At 36.5% G+C, this 26,478-nt stretch overlaps 1 protein-coding gene across 2 annotated transcripts; it reads right to left on the reverse strand.

Annotated features, from left to right (window-relative positions):
* Positions 1-948: 948 nt before the first annotated feature.
* BTBD10 (BTB domain containing 10) lies at positions 949-26,189 on the reverse strand. Of its 2 annotated transcripts, none has more exons than XM_063289490.1 (8): positions 26,049-26,189; positions 9,771-9,961; positions 8,730-9,015; positions 7,355-7,457; positions 6,380-6,500; positions 3,802-3,999; positions 2,932-3,042; positions 949-2,104 (listed from the first exon to the last, which is right to left on the reverse strand). In XM_063289490.1, the coding sequence occupies exons 2-8, from the start codon at positions 9,922-9,924 to the stop codon at positions 1,794-1,796; spliced, it is 1,284 nt and encodes a 427-aa protein (XP_063145560.1). In that variant the 5' UTR covers positions 9,925-9,961; positions 26,049-26,189; the 3' UTR covers positions 949-1,793. The 2 variants fall into 2 exon arrangements, with proteins under 2 accessions (XP_063145560.1, XP_063145559.1); XM_063289489.1 differs by lacking the exon at positions 26,049-26,189 and adding an exon at positions 16,076-16,343.
* Positions 26,190-26,478: the final 289 nt, after the last annotated feature.

Genomic DNA, 26,478 nt, shown 5'->3' on the forward strand with positions numbered 1-26,478 from the left:
ATCAGGTATTCAAATGGCAATTATCAAATTGGGGAACAATCAATCATGTTGACACTGTATAGTCAAATTAACAGGGTAACATTCATTCTGAACAGAAAAATTCAGGAAGCGCGAAAAATATCAGGCATCAGTTGGACAAAAGAGAATGCATGTCTTTCCTTTCTTGCTGCTTAAATTGAACTTTTAATTATGTTCACATGTATGCTATTTTATGTAATTCTGCATACTAATTACCTAATGATCATAAATTCCAGGAAGTGTATATAACGTAGAGCTATGCAACACTTCATCATAGCACTTATCAACAACTCTTCAACGCAATCAATTATTTTTCCCAGGATTATATGGTTGCTTTAAGGTGTTGCAGACATAAGCATGCTCTGAAGCAGCTTTTCCAAATTATTTCAGAAGTACTATACAGGCATTATGGAAAGGCCTCTAGTGTACGTAAGTTTCCCATTCACAATACATCTAAAACCTCTAAACCTCAACTCTTGTGAAAGGTTTAGTATTGTGGCAAAATTAGGTAAGTTCTGCCAGCTCATTTTATTCTTATTAAAGACAATGGCCCTGTTCTCACAAATTTAACTGGTCAATGAAGATGATCTTAATATGTTATACAAATATCAAGGGTCAATTGACCCCGTCAACCAATCCAATGTTATTAATTTAATTCTATAAAAGATTTGATGAAGTCAATTCTAGTCAAAAGCAGGCCCAAGTCAACTATATCATGAGAATTTCCAAAATCTTGTGAATTGCCCCATTCTGCCTAATTAGTTTTCAAGAAAAGTCCTAGAAAACAGAATTGGAGAAAGCAAGCTTCTTCATATTAAATGGTCTGAGGGAAAGATGACCTGATGATTTTTTGTGTGAAATGTAAAGAATTTAGATTCTTTTGTTAATTGCCCATTTCAGAATAATGAATAAATTATATTACTGCTAATATTAAAATAATGGAAATTTTATTTGAATGAAAAACTTGAGTTTACAATCAGTTATTAAGTGAAGAGTGAACATTTTGCATTGTCCTATTCCATGACACATATGAAAAACCTCTCAGTAAATAAATATTTCTGTGAACAGATTTAAGATAAGGCATTTTTTTTAAGATAAAGCCCATATCAGTTGTTCCTGACCCTTCAACATGGCTCACATCAAAACATGAAAAAAAAAAAATCACTGGATAAATCTGAAAAAAGTAGGCTGTTGGATCACAACCCAAAAGTCCCAGTGGCAAGAACGCTGTGCTCATTTGTAAGAGAACAAGTAAGCTATTACCTCTATTCAGAAGAAACTATTTACGTTTTGCTGAATAGGAAGTTTCTGAAAGAAGCACTCTGTTAGAGTCAACATTGTGCACCCAGACTATAAAAATGGCTTTGAGAATATTTTTTGTCCACCATTTATAAAGTGCCACTATCAATTTTAAGTCTGCATTTTGCCCACTGAGTACCAAAATACTGAATAAACCATAGCGTCCAAATCCTGCTGTTTTTGACAAGAGTTTGAGGCTAAGAACAGTCCACCATACAACCAATACCACACAAGCTACTTACTGGGAGACAAATGCAGGTATGTAACTGAACCTCATGATGTTACATATGTACTCCTACAAACCATAATCAGATCCCACTTTGGTCTTTGTTAAGTCCATACTGCAATATCCTGAAACATTTTATGTTCATTACACAATGGAGAGAAGCTGGAATTGCAGTGCAGTATGAGCTCATTACAGCATCTTCAATTTTTTTTTTTATAATAGCATGCTTTTGTTTAACCAACAGTTTGAATCAGAGTGGCAAGTTCTGTCCTTCAGGATCCGTATCACTGTTGCTGGGTTGAGGATGAATTGGTAAAATATCTAGCTCATCCACCTGGGGAGTGGGGTGCATCACCACTAGCTGGTCCTGGGGAATGTCTGCTGCAGCTGCTGCTAGGTTGGTGATTGATTTACTTTTCACACACTGGAAGTCAACATGGCGACTTTTCCCTTCTTCCTTCTCCCATGACATCCTTATGAAAGGTCTTTGGACATAATTATAGATTACCTCTGGTCTCCCACCAGGTCGCTTCTTAACTTTTTCTTTGTATGTGGGATAACCTAAAAAAAATAACCAATAAAATGTATACATTTCATTCAATGTCTGAGGAGTCTGAGGTAGAATACATTTATTCAACAAAACATTTACTCAGCATATTTTAAGGGATACCATTCTGTTATCATTCCTTCTTCCCCCTCTTCATTTCAGCTTTATTGCCACTCTGTACTTCCAAAATCCTTTTTGTAATTAGATTCACATCACAAGAGATACACCATACATTCTATGTTGAAATTTCAAGCTATGTTTCTGTATAATACTCCTTAAACTTAAGCAGAACTATTGTTTACCAGGATAAAACATGGTACTGAAGAAAGGACAATACAGCTAGTGACTGCCAAGACTATTTCCTTTTTCGAAGTCACCATGTTCTAGTATTACAGTAGGCCCTTGTTTAACAACCATTCGTTCAGCTTGAACGAGCTGAAATTAGGACGGTGCTGAACGAGGGGTACTTATGACCGGTCCTCGAGGTTCTGGCTGTTGCAGCATCCCTGTGGTCACACGATCACCATTTGCGACGTTCAGTGCTGGCTTCTGACCAGCAAAGTCAATGGGGAAGCAGGCAGGTAGCTGCAAGTGGCAACCATGTGACATTGCGCTTAACAATGGCACAGGATTCACTTAATGACAGCAGCCAGAACTGCTGGAACTGCCATTGCTGAGTGGCACAGTCATGTGATGTCACGTTTTAATTCTGGTCCCAATTGCCATCATTAACCAAGAACTAACTGTAGTCCCTCTTATTCCACTGTGATTTTAGATCATGTGTCTACATGCTAGTTTTTCACTACATGTTGGATTAGACAACAATATCAAATCATCTTACCTTCTATACCTAATCGAATCTTCTTAAGACCTCTTTCCTTCAGTACTGATTTGGCCACATCTCTGTTCTCAATATACTTGAAGAACCTGTACAACTTTGTGCTATAAATAACTGGAGAGAAAATAAATTTCATGAAATGAATAAGCTATATACACATTTCACCAAAACACAATAGTGGTAAATAAAACAACTAAGCATTCTGAACCAGTCTTAAAATATGCACAGTATTATTTATATTATCTAAGAATCCAGGTATTACTGGACTGAGGAGTGACCCAAGCATTGTAGTCCTGTCCAGTATGCCTCCTACAGTGACTACATCTGTGACCTTGCACACTCAAGTGAGATTATGTGATCATACGCCAAATATATTTACAATTCTCCAAATAACAGATTTGACAGGGGAACACTACACAATCAATGTACTCAATTCCCATTAAAAAAACTATAATGGCTGCATTGGCTTAAAGTCTGATATATGAACATTATTGTATCGGTGGGGGGAGGGGGGCAGGTAAAGAAGCAAATGGATACATCAAGCTTGAAGATGCTTAAGAAACCATTTTGAATTCCTGAATCCCTCTCCCAGAATAGCCCCTGGCATTACCTATTTTTGGAGTACAGTCTTCATATTGATGCAGTGTATATATTTTAAAAATGCATAATACAATCACATAGAAAAGGGAATGAAACATTTATGTTTCTTTTCTTTACAATTCAATTTGTAAATGAATACTTTTCACTGCAGGTTTACTGAAGAAGGTTGCTTTAAGTTCATGTTTTGTTCTTTAGAAATGGTGCACCACAGCCACCTAATTAATTAATTAAGTCCAAAGCCAAATTCAATTAAAGAGGAGCCAACTGACTTACTTTGTGAATATTCTTCTCCCATTTGTGGTGGGTACTCTTCATCCCAATCAACAACATCATCATCAGTCAGCACTACAATATGGCACTCTCTTTCCCCACTCTGAGCACTGGCTACCATCAGTGGCAGTATCATTTCTTCAAGGTAAAATTCAAACTGTTTCCGAGCACCATCATTTGATAATTCATGCATGAGAGCACCTGAAATCAAAGCCATCAAATTCATCACTGTCTGTTCATAAAAACAGTGAGCTGAATGGCAGATGGGCCATTATTAGTTGTTCCAATAAAACTATTACGAACTTTGGCAGAACAGAGGTGCAACATCTCATGGTTCTTGTAATTGCTAAATGATGATCAAATGCTTTAAATATGTTACCTTGGTTCTGGGCTTGGAACAAGAAAGCACTGAATTGATGTTTACAAGGCATCTCTGACTTGCATTTTTTTGGACCAAAAAAATGTAAAACAAGAATTAACACACCAAGACCAAAATCATTAGTTTTGCGGGCACCTCAAAAGTCATGCCTGGCAAATAGATACTTATTTGAGCAGGTAACATCCTTTAAATGTTTTTCATTCTTCTAGTAATAGGAAGTTTCATGCTTCCTATACTACACAAAGGATTGTATCTGCTATCCTTAATACAGCAAACAAAAGGGGCTAGTAATTTACCTGCTGCCTTAAGGTTATTTAAAGCAAGAACACTGGCATAGTTGCTCTGCGGGGGACACTGGGTCCATATCTTACTTTGGCCCTCTGGAGCAAGTCTAATCTTAATTTTTTAAACTCAGTATTCCAGGACCCCCATGTCACAAAATGCTACCCTACATCTATAGGCTGCTGTGAGTGGAAGCTAAAATATGGATATTAATATTAAGCTACTAGCTAAAAATATATTTTTGCTTGCCAGGTCCAGTCTTTTTAACTTTGGAGGATGGATTCCAGTCTGTCTGGAAGCAATCCCTGGTAGAGAAATTAGGTTATCTAGGACTCCCTCCCTTCTTATTTACTATCCTTGAGATTTGATCAGGCCAGCTCTGGGCTGAAGCAGCAAATGTTGAGAGCCAGTTTGGTGTAGTGGTTCATGTGCTGGTCTAGAATCCAGGAAACTCTGAGTTCTAGGCTTCCCTTAGGCATGAAAGCCAGCTGGGTGAACTTGGGCCAGTCAGTCTCTCTCAGCGCAACCCACCTCAAAGAGTTGTTGTGGGGAAAATAGGAGGCAGGAGCATTAGGTACGTTCACTGCCTTGACCAACCTACCTACACACACACACACACAGAATATAATAATAAGCCAGCAGTGGTAGTCCCAGTGGTTATCGGCACACTGGGTGCCATTCCAAAAAACCTTGGACAGCACTTAGAAAACCTGCACATTGACAAAATTTCCATCTGTCAATTACAAAAGGCCACACTGCTTGGGTCTGCACATATACTACGCTGATACAACACCCTAGGTACTTGGGAAGAATGAAGGCCAACACCATCTAAAGAACTGGCAGCTGTGATTTCATGTTGTTGTAAATAATAATAATAATAATGGCAGCTTGACTTGGAACAGCTTACATCCTGCAACAATACCGTTAATATTATTAAACAGTATCTGCCTATCTCAGGTCCTTGGGAAGGACTTGATAGGTGGACAAAAATGCCAAATCCAGTCTAAACATCTGGCAGACTGTGTGATCAACCACAGTAATAGATATAAAGCACCAGGATAATCTGAGTAGTGTTCCAATTCTCCCTTGTATCAACAGTTCAGGCATACAGTAGCAACCCCAGCGCATCTTACTCAAGTAAGTATCCAAACACAGAAGGGATGCTACTTTTGCACAGTGCAATACTCTTCCTTTGGCTGTTTTGGAGGAAAGGTACAGGAAAATCCTGTTCTTGGGACATTTAGGTCTCTGAAAGTTTACGGAAGCTGAATCTACTGAGCAGGTTCTCCTTCAGCATATACACATTGGAAATGCTCTAACCTCTCCACTAATTAAAAGGTTTACAGGTTACAGAGCTCAAGATATGCCTGTTTATTAGACTACAATCCCTTTTAACAGCTCTGGTAGTCCTGATATTGATTCCTACATGTAGTTTTTAGAGTGATGATGTTCATAGTTTTGTGCTATTAATGCTAAGTTTTAGCTCTATATTCCATAGCTTAGATAGCTTATGTTCAGTAATATTTTTCTAGTTCTTACAAATATTTTTTAAAAATATATTTTATATTGCATCTTTTCTTCTATATAGTCAGTACAAACATTTAATAATTTTAGACATTTGTAATAGTATTGCTAACTACTTTTAAGTATTTTTCCTTTTTACAGTTCAGATATATGCAGTTGTTGGTTGTAAACCGCTCTGTTTTATACTAAATTATGCTGGTCTATGACTGAAAATTTCATAAATAAAGCCTCTATACATTTAACAGGTATAACTACAAAATATATTACTAAACACAATCACCATTTTATAACGTTAAAATTGATAAATGCTCAAATGTTACACTTAAAATAGTTTATAGCCAGAAAACAGCAGCTTAAAATGTACATACGTGAAGTTAACAGCCATGTTATACTTACTGAGGTCTCTACATTTGATAGTACTATAATCAAAAGAAATACAGAGATAGTCACACGCTTCTCGTAGTTCAGGAATAGATATTCCATCAGGACAACGTATCACCCCAGTCTTGTAGTAATCCTTAAATTAAAAAAAAAACTGATTTGTGAGAAAACATTTAATTCTTACAGAACAAGCCCTTCCGTTTTTCCAAATCCTGGCATGTTCTTCTGCTACTGCAAACAAAACTGGGCATCCAGTGGTGTTGCAGAAAAAAGCAATCTCTCTGTTGTATGCAGACTGAGAAGAGACTACTGTAGAACTGGAACAATAGTGGACACCAATTAAATTCTGACTGCAATTCAAATTGCTTTGCTAACTCCATTAAAAACTTATGCCTAATGAATTCTAGGAAGTGTCTCTCCCCTCAGAAATGTTATCAGCCAAAGATTTTAATATCTTCATTCTGTCTGTCTCTCAACTTCGGTCTTCCATTTCCATACTTACAAATAAGATAGTTGAGGAATTGAGGAACTCTGGTGTTTTGCGGGGGCACTTTAAAGTCTTCTCAATTAATATATTAGTAATATATTAGTAATCATAAATACATTTTATGAAAAATAGCTTGTCCACTATTGCTGGCTTTCCTCAACAATGCACTGCCATGTTCCAGAAGGTAGCACATAGATGGTAAGCCCAACAGGAATGGCCAGTATCTCAAGTAAACCGAGAATCCTTTAACATTCAGCCAGATTAGATGAGTTCCCTGAACAGAGAAGTTTGAAAATCACAGACTTATAGCCAAATTCTTTATCCCTGGATTTTTCAAGATTTTGAAAAACTGCGTAATTATCTGTACCTCCCAGTAGTACCCACAATACCGTTTAAATAAAGTACAGATGCTTAGACTAAGCTTTTATAAAAATGATTTCCCACTTTTTTAATCTCATGTGAAATGGTGAACGTGGGAAGAACAGAATCTTACGAGATCTCACCAGGATAGCACGAAACACAGTGGAACCAATTCCTTCAGCCACTTCATATTCTCCTTTTTCATTGGGCCGGGTGAAGTTATGTTCCCTTCCTGAACCAAACATCCTATATATGGGGAAAAAATATTTTACTCAAAATCCATTTTAAATGTACACAGTTTATCAGTGTTTGAATTAAATTTGTTAAAATTTTAGAAAGAATTATAGGAAGTTCAGAATATGTACTGTTAGGAACTTGCAGACTTTGCAAGAGACAGTGTCCATATTTCCAAAGAAAAAAATTATTTTGAAATGTTTAGTATATTTTGATGCATGCAAAGTATGAATTAATTTAAAAACATCCATCTCTAAACTTAAAACAATCAATGACAGAAGTCTTATTGCTAGCCTTCATAGATTTGTTTTGCAACATTTAACAATGGTTTGGGTGGAAATTGACGTGTAAGAAAAAACATTCAAATCCACCCCTAAATTTAACTGCTAAAGAGAGACAAAACTTTTCATCCATGCACACCAGTAGTATTATTAGGCTATTCTTCAGAGCCTTCAGAAGCCAAAACAGTAATTAAAAAAATGTTTTAAGTATCTTTTCAGTGATTATTTTTAATGAAGTATAAATATTATATATTTGTATGCATTTATATGTATATTTATATTGTTTTATTTTAATAATGTTATTTCTCTATTTTTAACTGTTGTAAACCACCCAGAGTCGTCATTACAAGATGGGCGGTAAAGAAATACAACAAATTCTCAAAAGTTGCCCAACATTATGCTTAACATGACAGGGACATTATTAAATATATAACTATAATAACAGTGTTACATTTTACTTAAGTTTACATGTAAATTAAATCAGCTGTTTTGTTTAGTTACTTTATACCTTCCCTTCTCTGCCCCTTCTATTCTTTCAAATGAGGCTCCTAGCATATCAAAGGACAAGTGCAGCCCTTGGTATGAAAAATGGTCTCTTACTATAGATGAATGTCCTGTCAATGTACACATTATCATCACATATACTAGTCCATAATGAATTTGATACTTCATTGAAAAAATTTACACCAGGTAATTTCAAATTAACAAAGGTGTTATTTGAAAAGTAACTACTGCAGAAAAAAATCATGAGGTGTTTTATTTCTAGTAACTGAACCAAGGATAGGCTTGTCTAAAAATAAACCACCCAACAGCTAAGTTGTACTTCATGATACAGTAATACAGACTAATGGAGACTAATTGCACCTGAAATGTTGCACTCAAATGTTTGACAGAAGCAACAAAGAGTGAAATCAAAAGTATTTCACAATACTAAGACATTTGTTCTTAGCCATGATTTAGAGGGACACCTGATGATATACATGCAATAAAAAGCAATGCCAACCTGCCCAACATTGTATTTGGCTGTGCAGTAAAAACAGAAGGATCTACAACAAATCGAGTGTTGTCCACTATAAGTGTTACTCTCTCTGAAGTTCTTATATTCCGAGCTCCCTCTTTTGCATTCTCATACACAAAAACCATTTCTCCAGCATTCTTGCAACTCCCATCCGAACTTGACTGGCTGCTATTTCTACTACTGTTTCCTAGACTGCTGCTGGAACCATTTGGAGAAGCTTTCTGAGGACGAGGGCTGCTTGGTCGAGATGAGCTATGATCCTTCTCACGTTCTGTAATGAAAAGCAATACAAATATTTAATACTGAGGTGCAGTATCAGAATATATATCTCAAAAGCATATTACAAAGGCAACATTTTTTCTGTATTAAGCCAAACTTACCTTTGGATTTTAGTTTGGTGGTAGTAGGAACTCAATGCACCATCTCATGATGTGACAGAGAAAGGAGGTAGTCTCCTAGCTTTCTCTGCCTAATGCTACACTGACTATTGAGGATGGAATGGAAAAGGGGAATAATACAAGAGGGAATAACTAGTATAATCCAGCAATGGGATCATGAGACTTCTAAATAATTCTAAAATTTGAGATACCATAGGCCAATCTTCCCTAATTTGGTGCCCTCCAGATAGTTTGGATTACATGCTCTATCACAAAAGGGTTGATGGTACCCAGAACATCTGGAAGATCACAGGCTGAAGAATGCCACAGAACCAGTTTTTATGCTTAGCCCTCAACAGAGCATACCAAACAGAACATAAACATGTGGTATTGTACCCAAACATTTCTGTATGCAAGGCTTAAGTAATCTCTGTAATGTTTACTTCCACACAAATTAGAGATATTAAATGCAGAATGAGTATTCATACTCCCAATGAGATTCTGAACAATGTTAATTTTTGTGCTTTCACATTTTAGGTTTGTGACACAAAGAACCCTAGATTTAACCTCAAGTGAAAAGGTCTGATCTTTGGCAAAGATACTTAATTTCTAGTAAAAAACTTATTTTAAACAGATAGTTATGATATACCTCCTTGGTGTTGTCTTGTTGGTGAGGTAACATTTCTGATGCATGGAGTGAGCTGAGACTCAAGACGTTCATGGGATGAGTCACGTGATCTATCACTTGACCTTCTTCTGTCTCTTGACCTTTCATGCCCACCACTAGCTCCATGAAGACTCATTTTGCTGCAATCACCCTTAACAAGACGAGATGAAGTACTAGAAGACAAGTGAACATGTTGAGATAGCATTTAGAATATTTCAATAGCAGTCAATATAAAACAGATCTTAAATTGTGAATGTTTGTTTTTTCAATCTCAGTCTATTAACCTCCTTCCTGAAGAGTTTAGAAAGAGGCACACTGCTTGTGGGAAAGTCGTATCTATATGGCAAAATTTTCACTTTTTCATAGCACCCTGACAACATGTACATAAAGAGTTGGAAAATGCCTTGGAAACAAAATGAACCAAACCAGATATGCAATGGAAGTCCTGATCTGATGCCTGAAGGCTGCCAGAAATTCATGCTTCATCACATCTCAACTATTGCAACATTCTGGGGCATGAGGTTGCCTTTTGATTAAGATACTTGAGTTTGTACAGAATGTGTTAGTCCATGTGCAAACAAATGTAGATTGATTCACAAAATAATACCTCATTTTTAACCAGTGTACTGGCTGCCGATAGGTTTCTGAGGAAAATTAAAGTGTGATTATTACTTATAAGACTGTATGTTCCTGGCAGAATCTGTCCTAACATTTGAATGGTGATTACAAGTTGTATATCCTCAACCCCTATGGAGCTACGGGGGCAGGGACCAATAAATTTGTCTTCCCTATGAAACAGCTTGACCCCCGCCCACATATGGATGGCTTCCTGCTGAGGAAAGAAATAAAAATAATCCTCTTTCTCCAGTCTTTCAGATATTAATTTACTGTAGACACTGTTGCCATGTGTTACCAACTAGGCTTATTTATCTTTTAACTGTTTTGAGATTTTTATAGTTTTATAGATGTTTTAAGTATGTAAGCCACATGGAGTCTTTTGGCTGAGATATCATGCAAATCATGTAATATAAATACATTTTACATTATGAAGTATGTCAAGTTTAATTCAAAATTTAAGATTATTATTTTAATTTTTTCCCTTTTCCACAGAAATATCAAACTGCTTCTGTTTGAAAAAATAAAAACTAGCTGAATATTTCAGGCTATATAGAACTGAAAATTTTACTAACTGCTTAATATGAAAGTAAAATGCTAACCAATTAGGCTATTAAAATTGTATTTGGCCTGGCAACCTTCTATTAAACCAATAAAAAAACAGTAAGACAGGTACCAGAAAAATACAGTACTATATTGCCTTTCAAGTTCAGTAACCTCTTAAACACACAAGAACTGAAGGAAACATACTTGGCTTCCAGGTCACAGTCTTTCACCATAACCTCTGGCTTCGTTCTCACTTGAGGCAATTGTGACAGCAGCAGCAAAATCAAATCTAGATTATTTCCATGTTTTGGGCTTTTGACTATTTCAGGAAACTTTAAATTCAGATGCCATAAACTTCTCAGAATTTACACCTCATCTAGCTTCCTATATGAAGACTGCATCTTTCCTTTATACAATACTGTAGGGATCAAAAACTGCATATTCTTGCGACATCCTGTGGCCCTCTACAACCAACAACCCCCAGATATGCAGGAAGCCCACAACTGGAGGGCATGAAATTCTGGCAAGGCCAAGCTAACCCAAACACTATCTTTCAAAAATACTGAAATTGGTTACAATAATATCTGAAATAGTCAGTACAATTCAGGGCTGAAAGGAAAAGCCACTTCAGAGAAAGTGTATATATTCAGAGAACAGATCCATTTAGAAAATAACTAATTAAATTCAGAACTGCTGTATAAAGAGCAGCATCAGCATAATTTTTATCCTACTGAGCATCTCTATTATACTGAAGGCATCAGACTTTGGGATCAATATCACTACAGTTCCAATTGTCTATAGATGCACAGAACTACAGATTTTTCTGCAATTAAAAAAGGGGAGGGGGGAGGCAAGTCACTGGTAGCACGTTGAACTCCAGACCCCTCACTCCTATCTTCATCCTGCATTACTTTAAGTAGATCAGGGAAATGGGATATGAAGAGAAAAGAGAAACTAATGTTGAAGTATTCACTTAGCTACAAATTTAAAATAACAAAAGTAAAGTTACAGAAGTATTTAACTATGTTAAACCAGTATGTTAAAGCTAATATAACATTTCTCGTGTTAAAGTAAAATCATCTGAGAATGAAGTCAAAATTACACGAATTAGCAATGGTAATAAAAACAAACTAGTAATTCTTAAAATGTTACTGGTGAGCACTGAATTTCCCTTGCTATTTAGTGTTATGTGTATGTTTTCATGTCCAAGTCCTGTTAAGTTTAATGGCCCTTGCTCGTGGACCCTAGAACTGCAATGTTGGTAATGTCAAGCAAAACTCTCTTCATTGGATAACTGAATAGATTCATAAAAATACTCAACTGATCATCCATAAAAAGGTTTGCAGGTTTATAAAAGCAGTACAAATTATACTGTTTAACAACTAAATGTATATAGGAGTTTTTAAATTCTGAACAAAAGAAACTGCTCTAAAATACACAAACTAGAGTTAAAAGCAGAATACATGATATCTGCACAGAGGTGTATATAAACAGCTATGTTTAAATTTCATTTTAATTGATCACATACTTTTCAGAGTTCTAATGGGTAAAAATTATTTGTTAACTATTTCTGAAAAGGTTTTGTTGATGACACTAAAAACCTTTGTCTGCTTAAAATTTAATATTTTTCCTGTGTTAATTTTAAAACTGAATGGAGGAAGAAAATGAAATCAATGACAATAAGGTCTCAGTAGAAAAATATTAGTACCAGTACATTTAGCACCAAGGAATACATTTGGAATTTTAAAAACAATGTTACACTAGGTAGTAAGGAAAAACAAAACTCCTTTTAGTTAATGATAAAGAAGAATATCATCCTCCAAAACTTTAATACTTCATATAACTACTCTTAGAAATGTCAAAAGGAAGAAGGAAACATTCTTTAGTATAACATGCAGATGCCAGATGACTGTGACCTTTTACAGCAGCTCTTCAGAAAATTACAGGTTAAATTTTGATTCATTAGTATAGAATTAATTTTATATATTAGTATAGCTAAACAGATCTTGGAAAGCATTGATAATATCAGCTATAACTGATAAGTTAGACAAATGGGTATGTATTCTATCAAATCAAAGCTTTCACTGATTGCTTAGCCTGTAGTAAAAGACATATGTAAAGACATATTTTCTAATTTATTAAAATGGATTCTCAGTTTTTACAATTTCATTAACAGGACTGGAGTTTTTCAATCAAGAGAACTAAGCTAAAATATAACAGTATCCTGAATATAACTAGAATATGTATTTGATGGTATTATATGTTGAACATGGAAATTTAGATTAAAAATTTGGAAAAGTTATCACATCTCTTCAGAAACAATAAAGAGAAATTATCTTTTTACAGATATAAAGACACATTTATCAGGAAGTTCTTACTTGTCTCACACATAAAAGAAACTTTTCCCTCTGAAATAGCAATATTTTTAATCTAACTAGCATATATTCCTGCTTCTGCATTTTAAAGTAATTTTCACTCCAGTGACTTTACATATTCTGTGTGGATCGATGCATGGCTGAAATATGCCTAAAATTAAGAATGACAAGATCTTGGGAAAGTGGAATTTGTTCTTAACTAACAAACCACAAATAAAGCACCACATTTCAGAAGTTTCACATTATAAAAATGCACCCCATGTCCTACTGAAAACAGAGACAGAAAATGTGAAAGCATACTGAAAAAACTCATTTATTATTTCTCATCCCTTTCCTGAATGCTAAACTGCTTTTTTGAAGTCATTTTCCAAACCTATAAGCTGCTTAAGGAAAAGTGTCAGTAGGGGGAAATATATCTCAAACTCTAGAACAGGGAATAAAAAGATAACTTAAAAACTCTGCAATTTAGCCAAGGGAAACAGAATAGTTTCATCAAGTAATTAGGCATCTTGCATCTATTTGTAGAGATATATGAAATCCAGTTGTGGGTATCCACTGATGTAATAGCTAGTGAGTGATTTCCCCTTTTTATTTCCATCCCTCTGTCCACCTAATTAGTTCTAGGTATTCTAGGATAGGGAAAAGTGATACAGAAAGAAAAAATAGGAAGCTTCAATTATAGGAGCAGAAATCTGCTTGCCATAGCATTGGATGAAACGCTCAGCTTTTGTTCACTCCAGAAAAGTCAATTTGGCTCAACAGCGATCTTACAAAACCCACATAATGAAACACAATCCTCTTCAGCGATTTCCAAACGCAAGCCAAGTTCATGCATATTAATACTTGGATATATCTACGGTAAACACATGCTACAGGAAGCATGCCTGATGACTCAGATAAAATGCTTCCTACTCAAGTAACAAAACCTCTAGAGAGATAGTAATCATGCTACAAAAATTTTCTCAAAAACAATAGCGTGTCCAATGTTCTCATCAGCCAACTGAATGGAATCCATTAAGGGAATGGATTTTCTCTTGCCTGCAGACCCTCCCCCCCAAATTTGCTCAGGATTCTGAGCAATATACCGAGAAGACATCTGGGTAAATTTCCAAGGGAAAGAAAAATGTTCATTACAAGGGGAGACATTTGCTCAAACAATGTCATTATCAATTTAACTTTTAAGATTCCTAAAAACAAAATGTTTAAATAGTAATGAAAATAGAAAAGCTTGCTGTTTTGGTGAGAATGACTAAACTAAGCCTTCAGAGTGAATCTATTTCACTTTTATATTGGAAATTAAATAGTCCTAACCTTCCAAAAGTTATAGGGTCTGTGCGTGTGTGTGTGTATGAAAAAAAACACAGGAAATGTTTACAAAATAACACTGAATCAGCAGCATTATAATGTAATGTTCAACCACTTGCATTATTCAACTTTCCTTCCCATTAGGTTTTGATCTTATCTTGTATAATTCCTTTCTTTTGCCAAATTCCTATTAGTCAACTGCTACTACTGTCTTTATTTTTTCTTTTTTTTAAAAAGTCTGTAAAGTATGAAAGTGATTTGTGCTCAAGGACATTTCATTCCAAGAAAAAAATACTGCCAAGTAAAATTTTGGTTTATTTGAACATTTACATCCCAGTAAACAGGCTATGATTTCCCATTCTCAAATATTTCAGTTCCATCACATTTTGTTTAATGAGAAAAGCAAACCTTTGAGACATTTATAAAACATGTTAAATTATATGCCACATTTTGGTTTTATTAAATGGACTATTTTGCTAGATCAGATTTCAGTTTCTCACTTTTTCCCCCCAGAAAACCCATGTCAACTATAAATCCAAACAGAATACTTTATAAGTCTCCATTATAACACTCTAACACATGGGCATCTGTAGTACAGACTTCTACCTAAGCCCAACCTGACTGGGTGATGGTCTGCTCAACCTATATATTGTTGTTATAATACAATGTTGTTACTATATAGCACATTCTTCAGATTGTGTCTGGGTGACAGCTGATCCAAGCTATTTACATTCAGCAATCTATAACATGGCTTGCTGATACCAATTTACTGGTCAACCAATCACATATGCCAGAAACATCTTGATAAAATACACATGCAACACATGTAACTTTAGAGATGCTCTCATGAAGTAGTTCCTGTATTATGAAACTGTCATTTATTATAAAATATTCAAATCAATAAATTAAGGACCATCCATAACAGTTGGAAAAATGCCTAACATCATGAAGAGAAACCAAAAAGTAATCTTTGTAAAAAGATGTGATCCATTGTCATACTGTTGAGAAATGTAAGGACTGATATGACCTAACTTGCATCTTACTCTCATAAACCACCTTTTTACTTCCTTATTAAAGGAACCAGAGTGGATTTGAAACTATAAATGTTACTTTTATAACACTTGACCTAGCAGACCATCAAATAGGGAAAAAACTAGTAATCTAGCTAAAGCTAAACAATCATCAAAACTTTAAAAATAGCCCCTTTTGATACATTGTTTCATACATGTTCTATTTTTGCTCACTTAAGCTAAGCAATATGTCCCAAAGTCCCACCAATAACATTTCTATTTATATTATAGCCATTTTTTTAGATCCATGGTCACACAACTTCTCTTTATCATATAGATATTTCAAGAGATCAATTACACAAAGAATTATTCATCTCCTTTACATATTCCCTTTTCAGTTAAATATAACTATATCGAATTGTTAACAGATACGCACCTGCTTTTTCTGTAGAAAAGGGCAGGAACACAAAAACATGGAGAAAATGTTGAAAACAAAGTACAAAGGAAATCTGCTCCTCTCCAGGCTGCAGGTTTAGAAGCCAGTTCAGCATCCTCTGGCATTACTTGCTAAGTTCAGCATATTTGTTATTTCCATTCTCCTCTCAATACTCCATGGCATTATTAGCCTCACTTTCTAGCATCCTCTTTTCTTCTCCATCTCAAAGGTAACAATCCTGTTACAGCTTTTCAGTCCATTAAGTGCTCAGAGAGGCAAGCCCCCAACATATTAATTCATTTTCTCACAGCCACTGACTCAGCCATGCACAGTGCAGCACTGACGTCTGACCTCGCAGCCTCCAGTAAGCTGAATTGATGCTTACCATTTCCTTTTTTCTAAGCCTCCATTGGCTGGCATATTTGATGGATAGTGTATGGAACGCATAAGGAAAGAGCTGCTTGGTATACTGCCAAGTGCCATCTGTGAAGCTATTTCTAGCCCTGCCGGCTTGTCAGATTTTAATAAACTAATAAAGCATCTGAAATGTTTCTTCTGTCACCTATCTTTCATGCCTCATTTTTTAGGTTTTCAGTGCAGCAGAAACATTAGAATTCATTCAGCATATGGTAATTTGCCTGGACAGGAATTCACACCAAAAGACTCTTCGTAAAAGTCCTGTGCCATTTGTTTAAAACACAGGAGAAACAGACAACTGCCAAGAGAAATTTATATCAAGAAATTGCATGTGCAAAACGAGCAAGAGATATGCTAATTATTCTAAGCACAGTGTTTCTTCCACCAGTATATTTCAGCTACACCAGTGCAAAGAAAAATCTATTTCAAATAACAGGTCAGAAAAACAAAGAAAAAAAGTTTCTGGTCTAATCCCAGCAAACAGAATGCAGTTTGTGAAAGTCTATTTTTCAATATATGTGCAATATATTTGCAAAATGATATATATATATATATATATATATATATATATATATATATGTGTGTGTGTGTGTGTGTGTGTGTGTTTGTGCCCATATTATGACTTCTTCAAAGCTCTGGATTCAACTTGGAGATGCTATGGAATGCACAGGGATGCAGCACCTGTCTATGACTTATCAAAACAATCATGACTATTTCCCAATTGCACAGCAACTACCAAAGCCTTCACAGAGCAGCCACACAACTACTGTCCTACATCTATGTCATACTAATCTTTTTCACACTTAAGATCTGTCGGCTTTATTCAGATCTCAGGGTGCAAATAAAACAGCTCTCCAAGGCATGCTAAAAAATTGAGGGGACATTGCTCAATATGCAAAAGGCCCAAGGCTTAATCCATGAAATCTCCAAATATGGCTGGCAAATTAAAAAGCCACATCCTGTCACCATAGACTGGGGTGAGCAGGTTCTACTAGGTTAGGGACTGCAAATCAGCCTCCTGGCCTGCCAGCAGGCCACAGGAGACAATGTACTTGATGTCACTGGAAGGCTCAGAGCTGGAAGATGTTAAATCAATTTTAGTTAAAGACCAAGGGTGGAATGGGACTGGGAAGCCTCTAACATGAAACTATTCCCATTATCAACCTTATTTACATGTTCAAAGAAAAGCATTATAACATTCACACAGTTCCATTATACGTAAGTAGATATCCAGAATCCAAATTCAGCTTTTAAAATTAAAAAATCCTGGAAACAGTGACAAATACACAAGGAAACAATAAAGAGTGATCTCTAAATCAGAATGCAACTCTGGAGAAACTTGAAAAAATGTGAGTTCTAAACTAAATGAAAATATTCTGGGTATTTAGCACTGACAAATGCTGAGAAAACTTTGAATATATGGAGTTGTACTCAATTGTGCCTCCTGGCAGAATACTTGCCATATTTCTCTTCTGCATATCCCAACTGCATGAAAGTTACTAGAACCTCTGGAGTGGGACAGAAACAGAGTCATGCATGGGAAGAACAATGGAAACCATTGTTACATGAGCATCAGCTTACAGATGTAACACTGGATAAAGTTGGTGACCCTATCCAGAGCTAACACTGCAGCTATCATGAAACCATGCTGTTTCTGGAAATACAAAAATTCCATCATGTTGGGATTAAATCTAAGCTTGTTTATACCCATCAAAAGCTCCACAAACTGGGTTAGACTTCCACAGCATTGCCAGCCAGGTTTGGAGTGCCAATTAAAAGCTGACTATCATCAATGTAGTCAAGATACCTCACCCTGAAGCAATATATAACCTCTCTCAGTAGCTTCATATAGATGTGCTAGAGCAACTGCTACCCTGACTACTCCTTACCCACCAGTACCAGTAGAAAGTACCCACTAAGGTAAGAGCAGGTTTGCAGAAAGGTAGCTTCAAGCCTTTATCCCAAAGGCAGTCCAGTAGGATACCATGATAGGTGGTATCAGAAACTCCTGAATCTGGATTGAAAAGCATCAAGATAAACCACTTCATTAAGGGTTCTTCATAGCTGAGTCACCAATACCATCTGAATAATCTTCTCCAAGAAAGGGAGGTTGAGATAAGGCAATAATTCTCCAACAAGGACTTTCTTCAACAGAGTGACCACCACCTTTTTCAAGACAGACAGGATCATGTCCTCTCTCAAAGAAGCATTTAGCCATCTCTTGGATCCAGCCAATCACATACCTCCACATTGCCTGAAGGAACCAGGAAGGGCAACCAACGATGGCTTGTAGAACATGAGCACATACCTGTGGTTAGTCTTATTCATACCTTGCTAAAAGACTGGAATTCACATGAGCTAAAGGAAAAGAGGAACAATAGAAGCAACGTGAACCATCAAACACAAACGTCTCTTAAATCAGAGACCAGAGCCAAGCTTTCAGAAATATGAATTGATACTGATATACCACTTCAGTCTCCAATATGTTTATCTATAATTATTTTACACACTTTTTTGAATATCCAAATATACAACAGAGATACTTTAAAAAAAATCAAGAAGTTTTAACAGCATAGGAAAGTAAATTTGAGAAACTAATCATCTTTCCTTAACTATCTACATTTCATTCTAAAAATTATAATGGTAAACAGTATATTAGAAGTATCCTAATAAGCACAGGTCAATAAAAAAGCAGAATTTAAGATTAAACCTTCATAGAGTACCATAACCAATTTTAAGGTTTTTTTGTTATTTTTATTTTAAAATAAATAAAATTGCTTATTTCAAAGAACATCTATAAATATAGTATATCTAGGCTATGTGTCAAGATACCAAAAACATTTTAGTTTTAATGGGAAGGATGTTTAAGAAGAGGGGTGGCAATGAAAGCTCTAAGATGGCATGTTTTAAAGTATGTTGAACAATATACATGGATATAGTTTTAATCTGAATAAATGCAACTCTACTGTGGTAAAAGGTAAAGGTAAAGGTTTCCCTTGACGTAAAGTCCAGTCGTGTCCGACTCCAGGGGGCGGTGCTCATCTCCATTTCAAAGCCTTGGAGCCGGCGTTGTCCATAGGACACTTCCGGGTCATGTGGCCAGCATGACTCACGGAACGCCGTTACCTTCCCGCCGAAGCGGTACCAATTAATCTACTCACATTTGCATGTTTTCGAACTGCTTGGTGTGCAGGAGCTGGGACGAGCAACGGGAGCTCACCCCGCCGCGCGGTTTCGAACCACCGACCTTCCGATTGACAGCTCAGCGGTTTAACCCGCAGCGCCACCGCGTCCCACTTCTACTGTGGTAGTAGCATCTTTTTATTTGTTCTTTGTTAATTACTAAAAAGTAGAGTTTGCAAATATACAACTTACCAGTACAATTTAAGATTAAAACAGTTTTCATAATTTGCTGTCATAATGTGGTGTCTTTGATTAAGTATGTTGTCTTTGCCCAGTTGCTGTGACTATGAACCATGGTTTGTGGCTTCGCATATTGCAATGTCCAAATAATTATAATTTATTTGCTAAGCCATGGATAAATAAACCATTGCTTAGCATGACTATGACCTCAGCCTTAGATTTCACCAAAATTCTGACTTTAGATACTATTCGGATAGAATCTAACAATGGAAATTAAAACTTCGACCCCCTAACATACGTAAATATGCTAGAATAAAAGGGAGCTGCAACAAAGGAAAATTTTTACAAGAACTTCAACTACTATTTCTAGTCAACTGGAAGCTAATTTGCAGTCAGGAATATAATTTCACCAATCTTTCCTTAAAGTATTACAAGAAGGAATATGGTGTATTTCTCTGACACTTCCTAACAGAGGGTAATTAAAATGAAATTCCATTCAACAGTTAAAAACTTTGATTATTTTAAAATAAATTTAAGGATTTATACAAAATGATTTTTTCAATAAATATCAACCTAAAACTAATAACATAATCTGATCATTACAAGTAAATGGAATATCCTGGTTTAAAAATAACTTCTACCAGAATTTACCTACAACCTTAAACAAGGCTTTATTTGCATAACTATAGTTCCATATCAACTGCACTAAACCATAGTGCGTATAACCTTTTTAAAATAAGCTATAACTGGTTAGTTCAAAACCAAACAGAGCCCATTCTGGTTTACTACAGAGAATCTGGCTAGTTTATTAAGGGCTTTGAGAAATCTAAGCAGGTACATGAAAATATACTCATTCATCACCACTATTTGACAGAAACAATGTCTGCATGAGAAACTAGTCTTGTTCGGTAATAGCAAATGGGCCTTACTATCTTTTTTTCCCCACAGAAAATAATACCCTTGAGATCAGCCATAGTCAATTTATTTCTCACTGGATGGTTTCACAGACCGCAGACATGGCAGCTAGGTAGAAATATTCTTGTAAAGACTGCCTTTGGCACATGCCATTCTGGACACCATTACATTCTATTTTTAAAAAAAATATTTTAAACAAAGTTAAAGAGGGAGCTAGCATGCTGTTAAGCAACATACCAGATTTTAAAATTATCTTTCTTTCTTAGAAAGCACTCCTAGATGTTTGGTAGCCCCCACAGGCAGTCTTAGAAAATACTAATAGTGAATTGCTGCTGTGTACTGCTTTGCTCTCAAATTTGTCCAACTGCCCAGATGTGTCTGTCTGCTTAGATAAAATGCCAGAATAAGCCAATCTGATAGGGAAACTTCTGGGAAAGCTAAGGAGGAAATGTTTTAAAACTTAGGCATACAGGCCTGTTCAATGATAACAAACAAGCCTAACATAACAGCCCTCAAATGTAAAAGATATATTTTAGATCAAATAAAGGCAATACCAACAAGTCCACTTTGTGTTCTGATTAAGTGAAGTAAACACAAACATAATGCCAAATACCACAGCTCATAGAAAGAAAGCTATTTACAATTAACTACAAATCTGTATGTTTTAGACACTTTAAACTGAATTTTAATATGTTCTGCTGATAAGTAAAGAGACTGCCTTAGTAGATTAGATGGGCATATATTCCTTATATTATACTTGATAAAGTGATTATTCAAAGCAGTAGTTGTAGTTATGAAAGAATTAGGAATTATCTTGTTAGAGACCCTTGCATCATTACAAAATAAAAAATCAATACAAATTAAAGGCAAATAAGTATAAACCCAGTATAGGCCACAGCAGGAAACTGGTCAATCTGACTTTAGGGGGCAAACAACTCTTATCTTATTTTAACTAAGATGTATCAGATAAGGAGAATTCAAATTTGTACAAATTGTGTTGAATGAACATAACCCAAAATAAGGCAGAGGCATCAAATAGAATGGGATCATACTACAATAGTGTAATGGCCACAAATACCTCAATCATTGAGAGCCTTTAAAGGAAAATTGAAGTCATAGGGTTTTTTTTATAAGTAGCAAATGAAGAAAACAGACATATGTAGAAATAATCCTGGTATTTTTCACAATAACAATGAAATTGTACATTTTATGATTTATAATTTAGAAGATAAAGGATTGCTCACTGAAACATAAGTACCTAAGTATTTTAAAAGACATTTGTTTTTGTGTATTACTTCAGGAATGTAATCTTATATCTTTTCTGATAAATCGTACAATTTTAAATATTAGTCTGAATCTCTGGAATAGTAAAAATACTGAATTTTTAAGAATTATCAATTCAAGCAAACCCACTAATTACTACTTAACAAAAAAAAAGGCAACTTTTGTTAGACAATATAACCCAAAGGACTATTTTTTAATCTACTTAAGGAGTAAAGTTACATCTGTTAGAAGCTTCATAAAGTTATAGATGGTATCAAAAGAACAAGTAAGATCTGGACTTCCAGTGGGGACAATGGTAGCTTGATCTGGTCTTTTCTACTGTCTGCAGACCTGTCAGAGTGGCTTGTTTTCTTGGGCTCAGGCAGGCTTCCTTGAAGCCCAGAAGTGTTCTCCAGATTGAGAACCCCAGGAAGCACCCCATGTATTCTCCAGATGGCTGGTCACAGCCAGAAGACCACAAAATGGCGTTTCACAATTGACTGGTAAGCCATCATCATCTTCCCAAGCTGCTCTGAAGCCAAAATGGACCTTAAAGCTGCCCACCCCATTTCTACAGCACTAAGGTTTTTTTTGTTTGAATTTTACCAAAGAGAGGCTTTCTACAACAAAGAAATGCGGAATCTCTTGGTGACTGTCATTATTTTTGAAAATTAATAACTTGGTAATTTGGCTTTTTATATATAATTTGTTAAATTGAGATTTAAAGAATTTTGTGTTTTTAATAGTTTTATTAAAGTGATTTGAGGAATATAAAACTTTCTCTTCTTTGTTGGATCTGCAGATTGGAGTTCTGATCTATTTGCTTTCACTTTCCCATGGTAATGCTGTTTGTTATTACTTTTTATTTTCCTGACTGGCCATACCGGAAATAAAAAGGCTGGAGAGAGTGTTCAATTAACAGTGTTAACAACTTTACCTTCCTGAGGCACTCGAGGGCACCATAATCTATTTTACTGTTAAGAAATATGGAGGAAATTAATTTGATATTTAAAGATCTCTACAATGCTCTTATTCAAGTCTTGGAGCATTTCTCAGAATTTGTGGAGTCCAAGTTGTCACAAGAATCAAGAGAAACTGATAAGGCTGAAAACTACCTTAAGAGTAAAGTAGTTTCTCCAAAGAAAAAGATGAGAATTGGTGACTTACATTTAAACAGTCAAAGGAAAATTGAAGATAAGAAGACAGTGTTGCCACCACACCATGATCAAGAAAGAGAATTAAACTCTAGAGGCTGGAAGATTTTGGACAAATATTTGGGCTGTTTAAAGCAGGTTGTGAGGGACGCGGTGGCGCTGCGGGTTAAACCGCTGAGCTGCTGAGCTTGCCAATCGGAAGGTTGGCGGCTGGAATCCGCATGACGGGGTGAGCTCCCATTGCTTGTCCCAGCTCCTGCCAACCTAGCAGTTCGAAAACATGCAAATGTGAGTAGAGTAATAGGTACCGCTTCGGCAGGCAGGTAACAGCGTTCCGTGTAGTCATGCCGGCCACATGACCACGGAAGGGTCTACGGACAAACGCCAGCTCTTCGGCTTTGAAACGGAGATGAGCACCGCCCCCTAGAGTCGGACACGACTGGACTTAATGTCAAGGGAAACCTCTACCTTTACCTTAAAGCAGGTTATAGATTTTGAAATCAACAAGACATGTAAATGCCTTGGTTTACTTTGAAGTGGGATAATTGTCTAAATGTGTTTATCAGGATGGTTTCTTGAAGGTTTGGATAAATGGTTATGCTGTTTTGAAAATTCTTACATTTTTGGTAAATGCCTAGCTTATTGTTTAAATGTGGTTATCAGGATGGTTTTTTAAGGGTTTAGAGAAATGTTTATGCTGCTTGGATAATTTTTATATTTTTGGTTAATGATAGTTTAGTTGGCAGATAGGAGGAAATTATAGTGAAGGATAGTTTTTGTTACTATATTAATTGTTCCAAATTATGTTTGTTCCAAATTATGTTTGAAGGATTTTATATGTTTTTCTTTAATTGAGAGGGTAATGTAGGGAACGTAATGAGAATGTAAATGCTTTATAGAAATGTTTACTATAATATGAATTGGAGTAAGGGATTGATACTGATTTATGTATATCTTTGTTGTAGAAAGTTGGAAGGCACTTTGTAGTGGTTTGTTTTGTGTTTTTTCACACCTTTTTAGTTCTGTTTCTTTTTCTTTGTAGGCTTCTTTGTTCAATCTTTTTAGTTTTTATGTATATTTTTAAAATGCTTTAATAAAGTTTTCTAAAAAAAAAAAAGAACAGGTAACATCCAATGTGACTCTCCACTAGAAGGTTTCCACTAACGAAAGAGAGAAGGGGAAATTCCTCACACTGTCTCCGATTCTTTCTTAAAGACAGGCAGTCCTGGAAAGCTGATTCTGGAATGCTAAAAGACTGACTGGAAATTTCCCCTACTCAAACTTCTGTTAATGTGGAATCACTAGAGTGCTAACCAATGCTTTAAAAATAGTATTCAAAACACTAAAATTTAAATTAAGAAAATAAAGAATTACAATTATTACTCAAGGATCACAAAATACATGGTAAACTGAAAAAATGATGGCAGGTAGAACCATTAGAATGTACTGGATTTTCTTTTAGTAATATGGTTAATATAATTTGTGATTCTCCTTCTATTATTTCATAGTGTAATACCCACAGTAACTGACGTGTACACTATGAATATAAAACAATTTATGAAGATAAACATTAAACATCTTGAAAACCTTCTCTCTGGATACCAAGTGTTGAAATAAATTACAGGGTAGCCATCCAAACCCCCCAAAACAAGACTTTCACCACAAGGCAAATTATGATTGCTTTGTTCACACTGCAACTTACTATCTAAATACAATCCAATCTTTCAAGTGAATTTTCCATTAACAGTATTGAAACAATACAGCACAAGCTTTTGGCAAAACATGGCATACTACATCCCTAATACGGTTTCTTAATAGGATCAACACTTCATTAGCTCTAAAAGCAACAAAAAGTACAAACGATAGCCCACACTACAGAATTGCACAAAACAGAATGAGTGAGTCATGACAAGCAAATTTTCGCAGGAACTGCCACACACACAAGCCCTCCAGAGCTAATTAGGATTACCAGATGCGTGGAAGTTAACAGGAAATCTCCATCCTCGGCGCCAAATTGCTTATTTTTCATCCTCGGTAACGGCTTGTTCCACGTTTGCCACAACAGAAATCGCTTACCTCATCTCCCTCGGCCCCATCGTATCTAAAAAGAGCAGTGCCCAGCCTCAATTGCCATTAGCAGAGTCTCCCTCAGAACCATCACACATACATCCCGTCATCCTTCACACGCTTGTCCACGTTGGACCAGCACCTGGCATGCCATTCTAGCTGGCACACTAGGGCAATACCATTACCCGCAATGCCACCCAACAAGCATCCTCACAGCCCAGCTAGCAACCTTACAAAAACTCTCCCAAGTATTAATCCTCCTGAGATCTCCGCTCGAAAAAACCTACCCTCACCGACTCCCTCCTATTTGTTGGTGCCCATTCCCCTTAAACTACGAGACGTCCTAAGAGTTACAGTTTTCAAAACTGTAATTTCTCCCACAATTTGGCTCTTCTACACTCGAGCGCGCTTACCACCAATAGAAAGAGGGCGCACACACACGACATACACGTCTGGATTTTAGCGAAAGAAACAGACCCACCCCCAAATATCCTTCGGTTCCCCCATACACACCCCGCAGGTTATCAATAAAGGAGGCTTATTTTAATACCCCCGGATCCTAAAACACGAGCCCACCATCCAGATACCCGGCGTCCATCTTTTATGGGCTCCGGTCGCTTCGAGTCTTCCTTACCACTCAATCTCCCTTTTACGGGCAAAGGAACCAGAGACTACGGCCACCACCTCGGTCTCACCCCTCAAGGGAGGCTTCCCGAACCCTAAATCCAGCTGATTTTTTCTTACCGCGAGGCAATTAGAGGTCTGCCACCCCCATCCCTGCTCCTTCACCTCACCTGCTGCGCCCGACGTCGGAGCTTAACCGACTCACTCTCCCCCGGCGGCGGCGACTACTTCTACTACTACTACAATGGCTAGGCCCATCCAACCGTCCGCTCAGCTCCCGCGAGAAGCAGACCACTCTATTCTGACGTCCGAACTCTCGCGATACTTCGACGAAGGAGGGGAAGATAAGCGGAAGCTATACCGCTTACCGAGGGGAACCAGCTGATCGCTGCGTGCTTGAGAGTACGCGGATCGGCTGAAGTTGGCGGAGGGCGGGCTTGTAGTCGCGCGGCAAGAGCTTGTTCCTTCTCGCTGACCTCGTGCTCCAGGAGAACCTGGAATTCGAGGGTGCCAGGGGCGTTCTTGCTTCCGTCCTCCCAGTAAGCAGCAGCGTCGCCTCCTTCTGGCTCGTACGCAGACGACGGGTCTTCAAGACCCACC

This window comes from Candoia aspera, chromosome 1 (genome assembly GCF_035149785.1).
Source record: "Candoia aspera isolate rCanAsp1 chromosome 1, rCanAsp1.hap2, whole genome shotgun sequence".
Taxonomy (NCBI): domain Eukaryota; kingdom Metazoa; phylum Chordata; class Lepidosauria; order Squamata; family Boidae; genus Candoia; species Candoia aspera.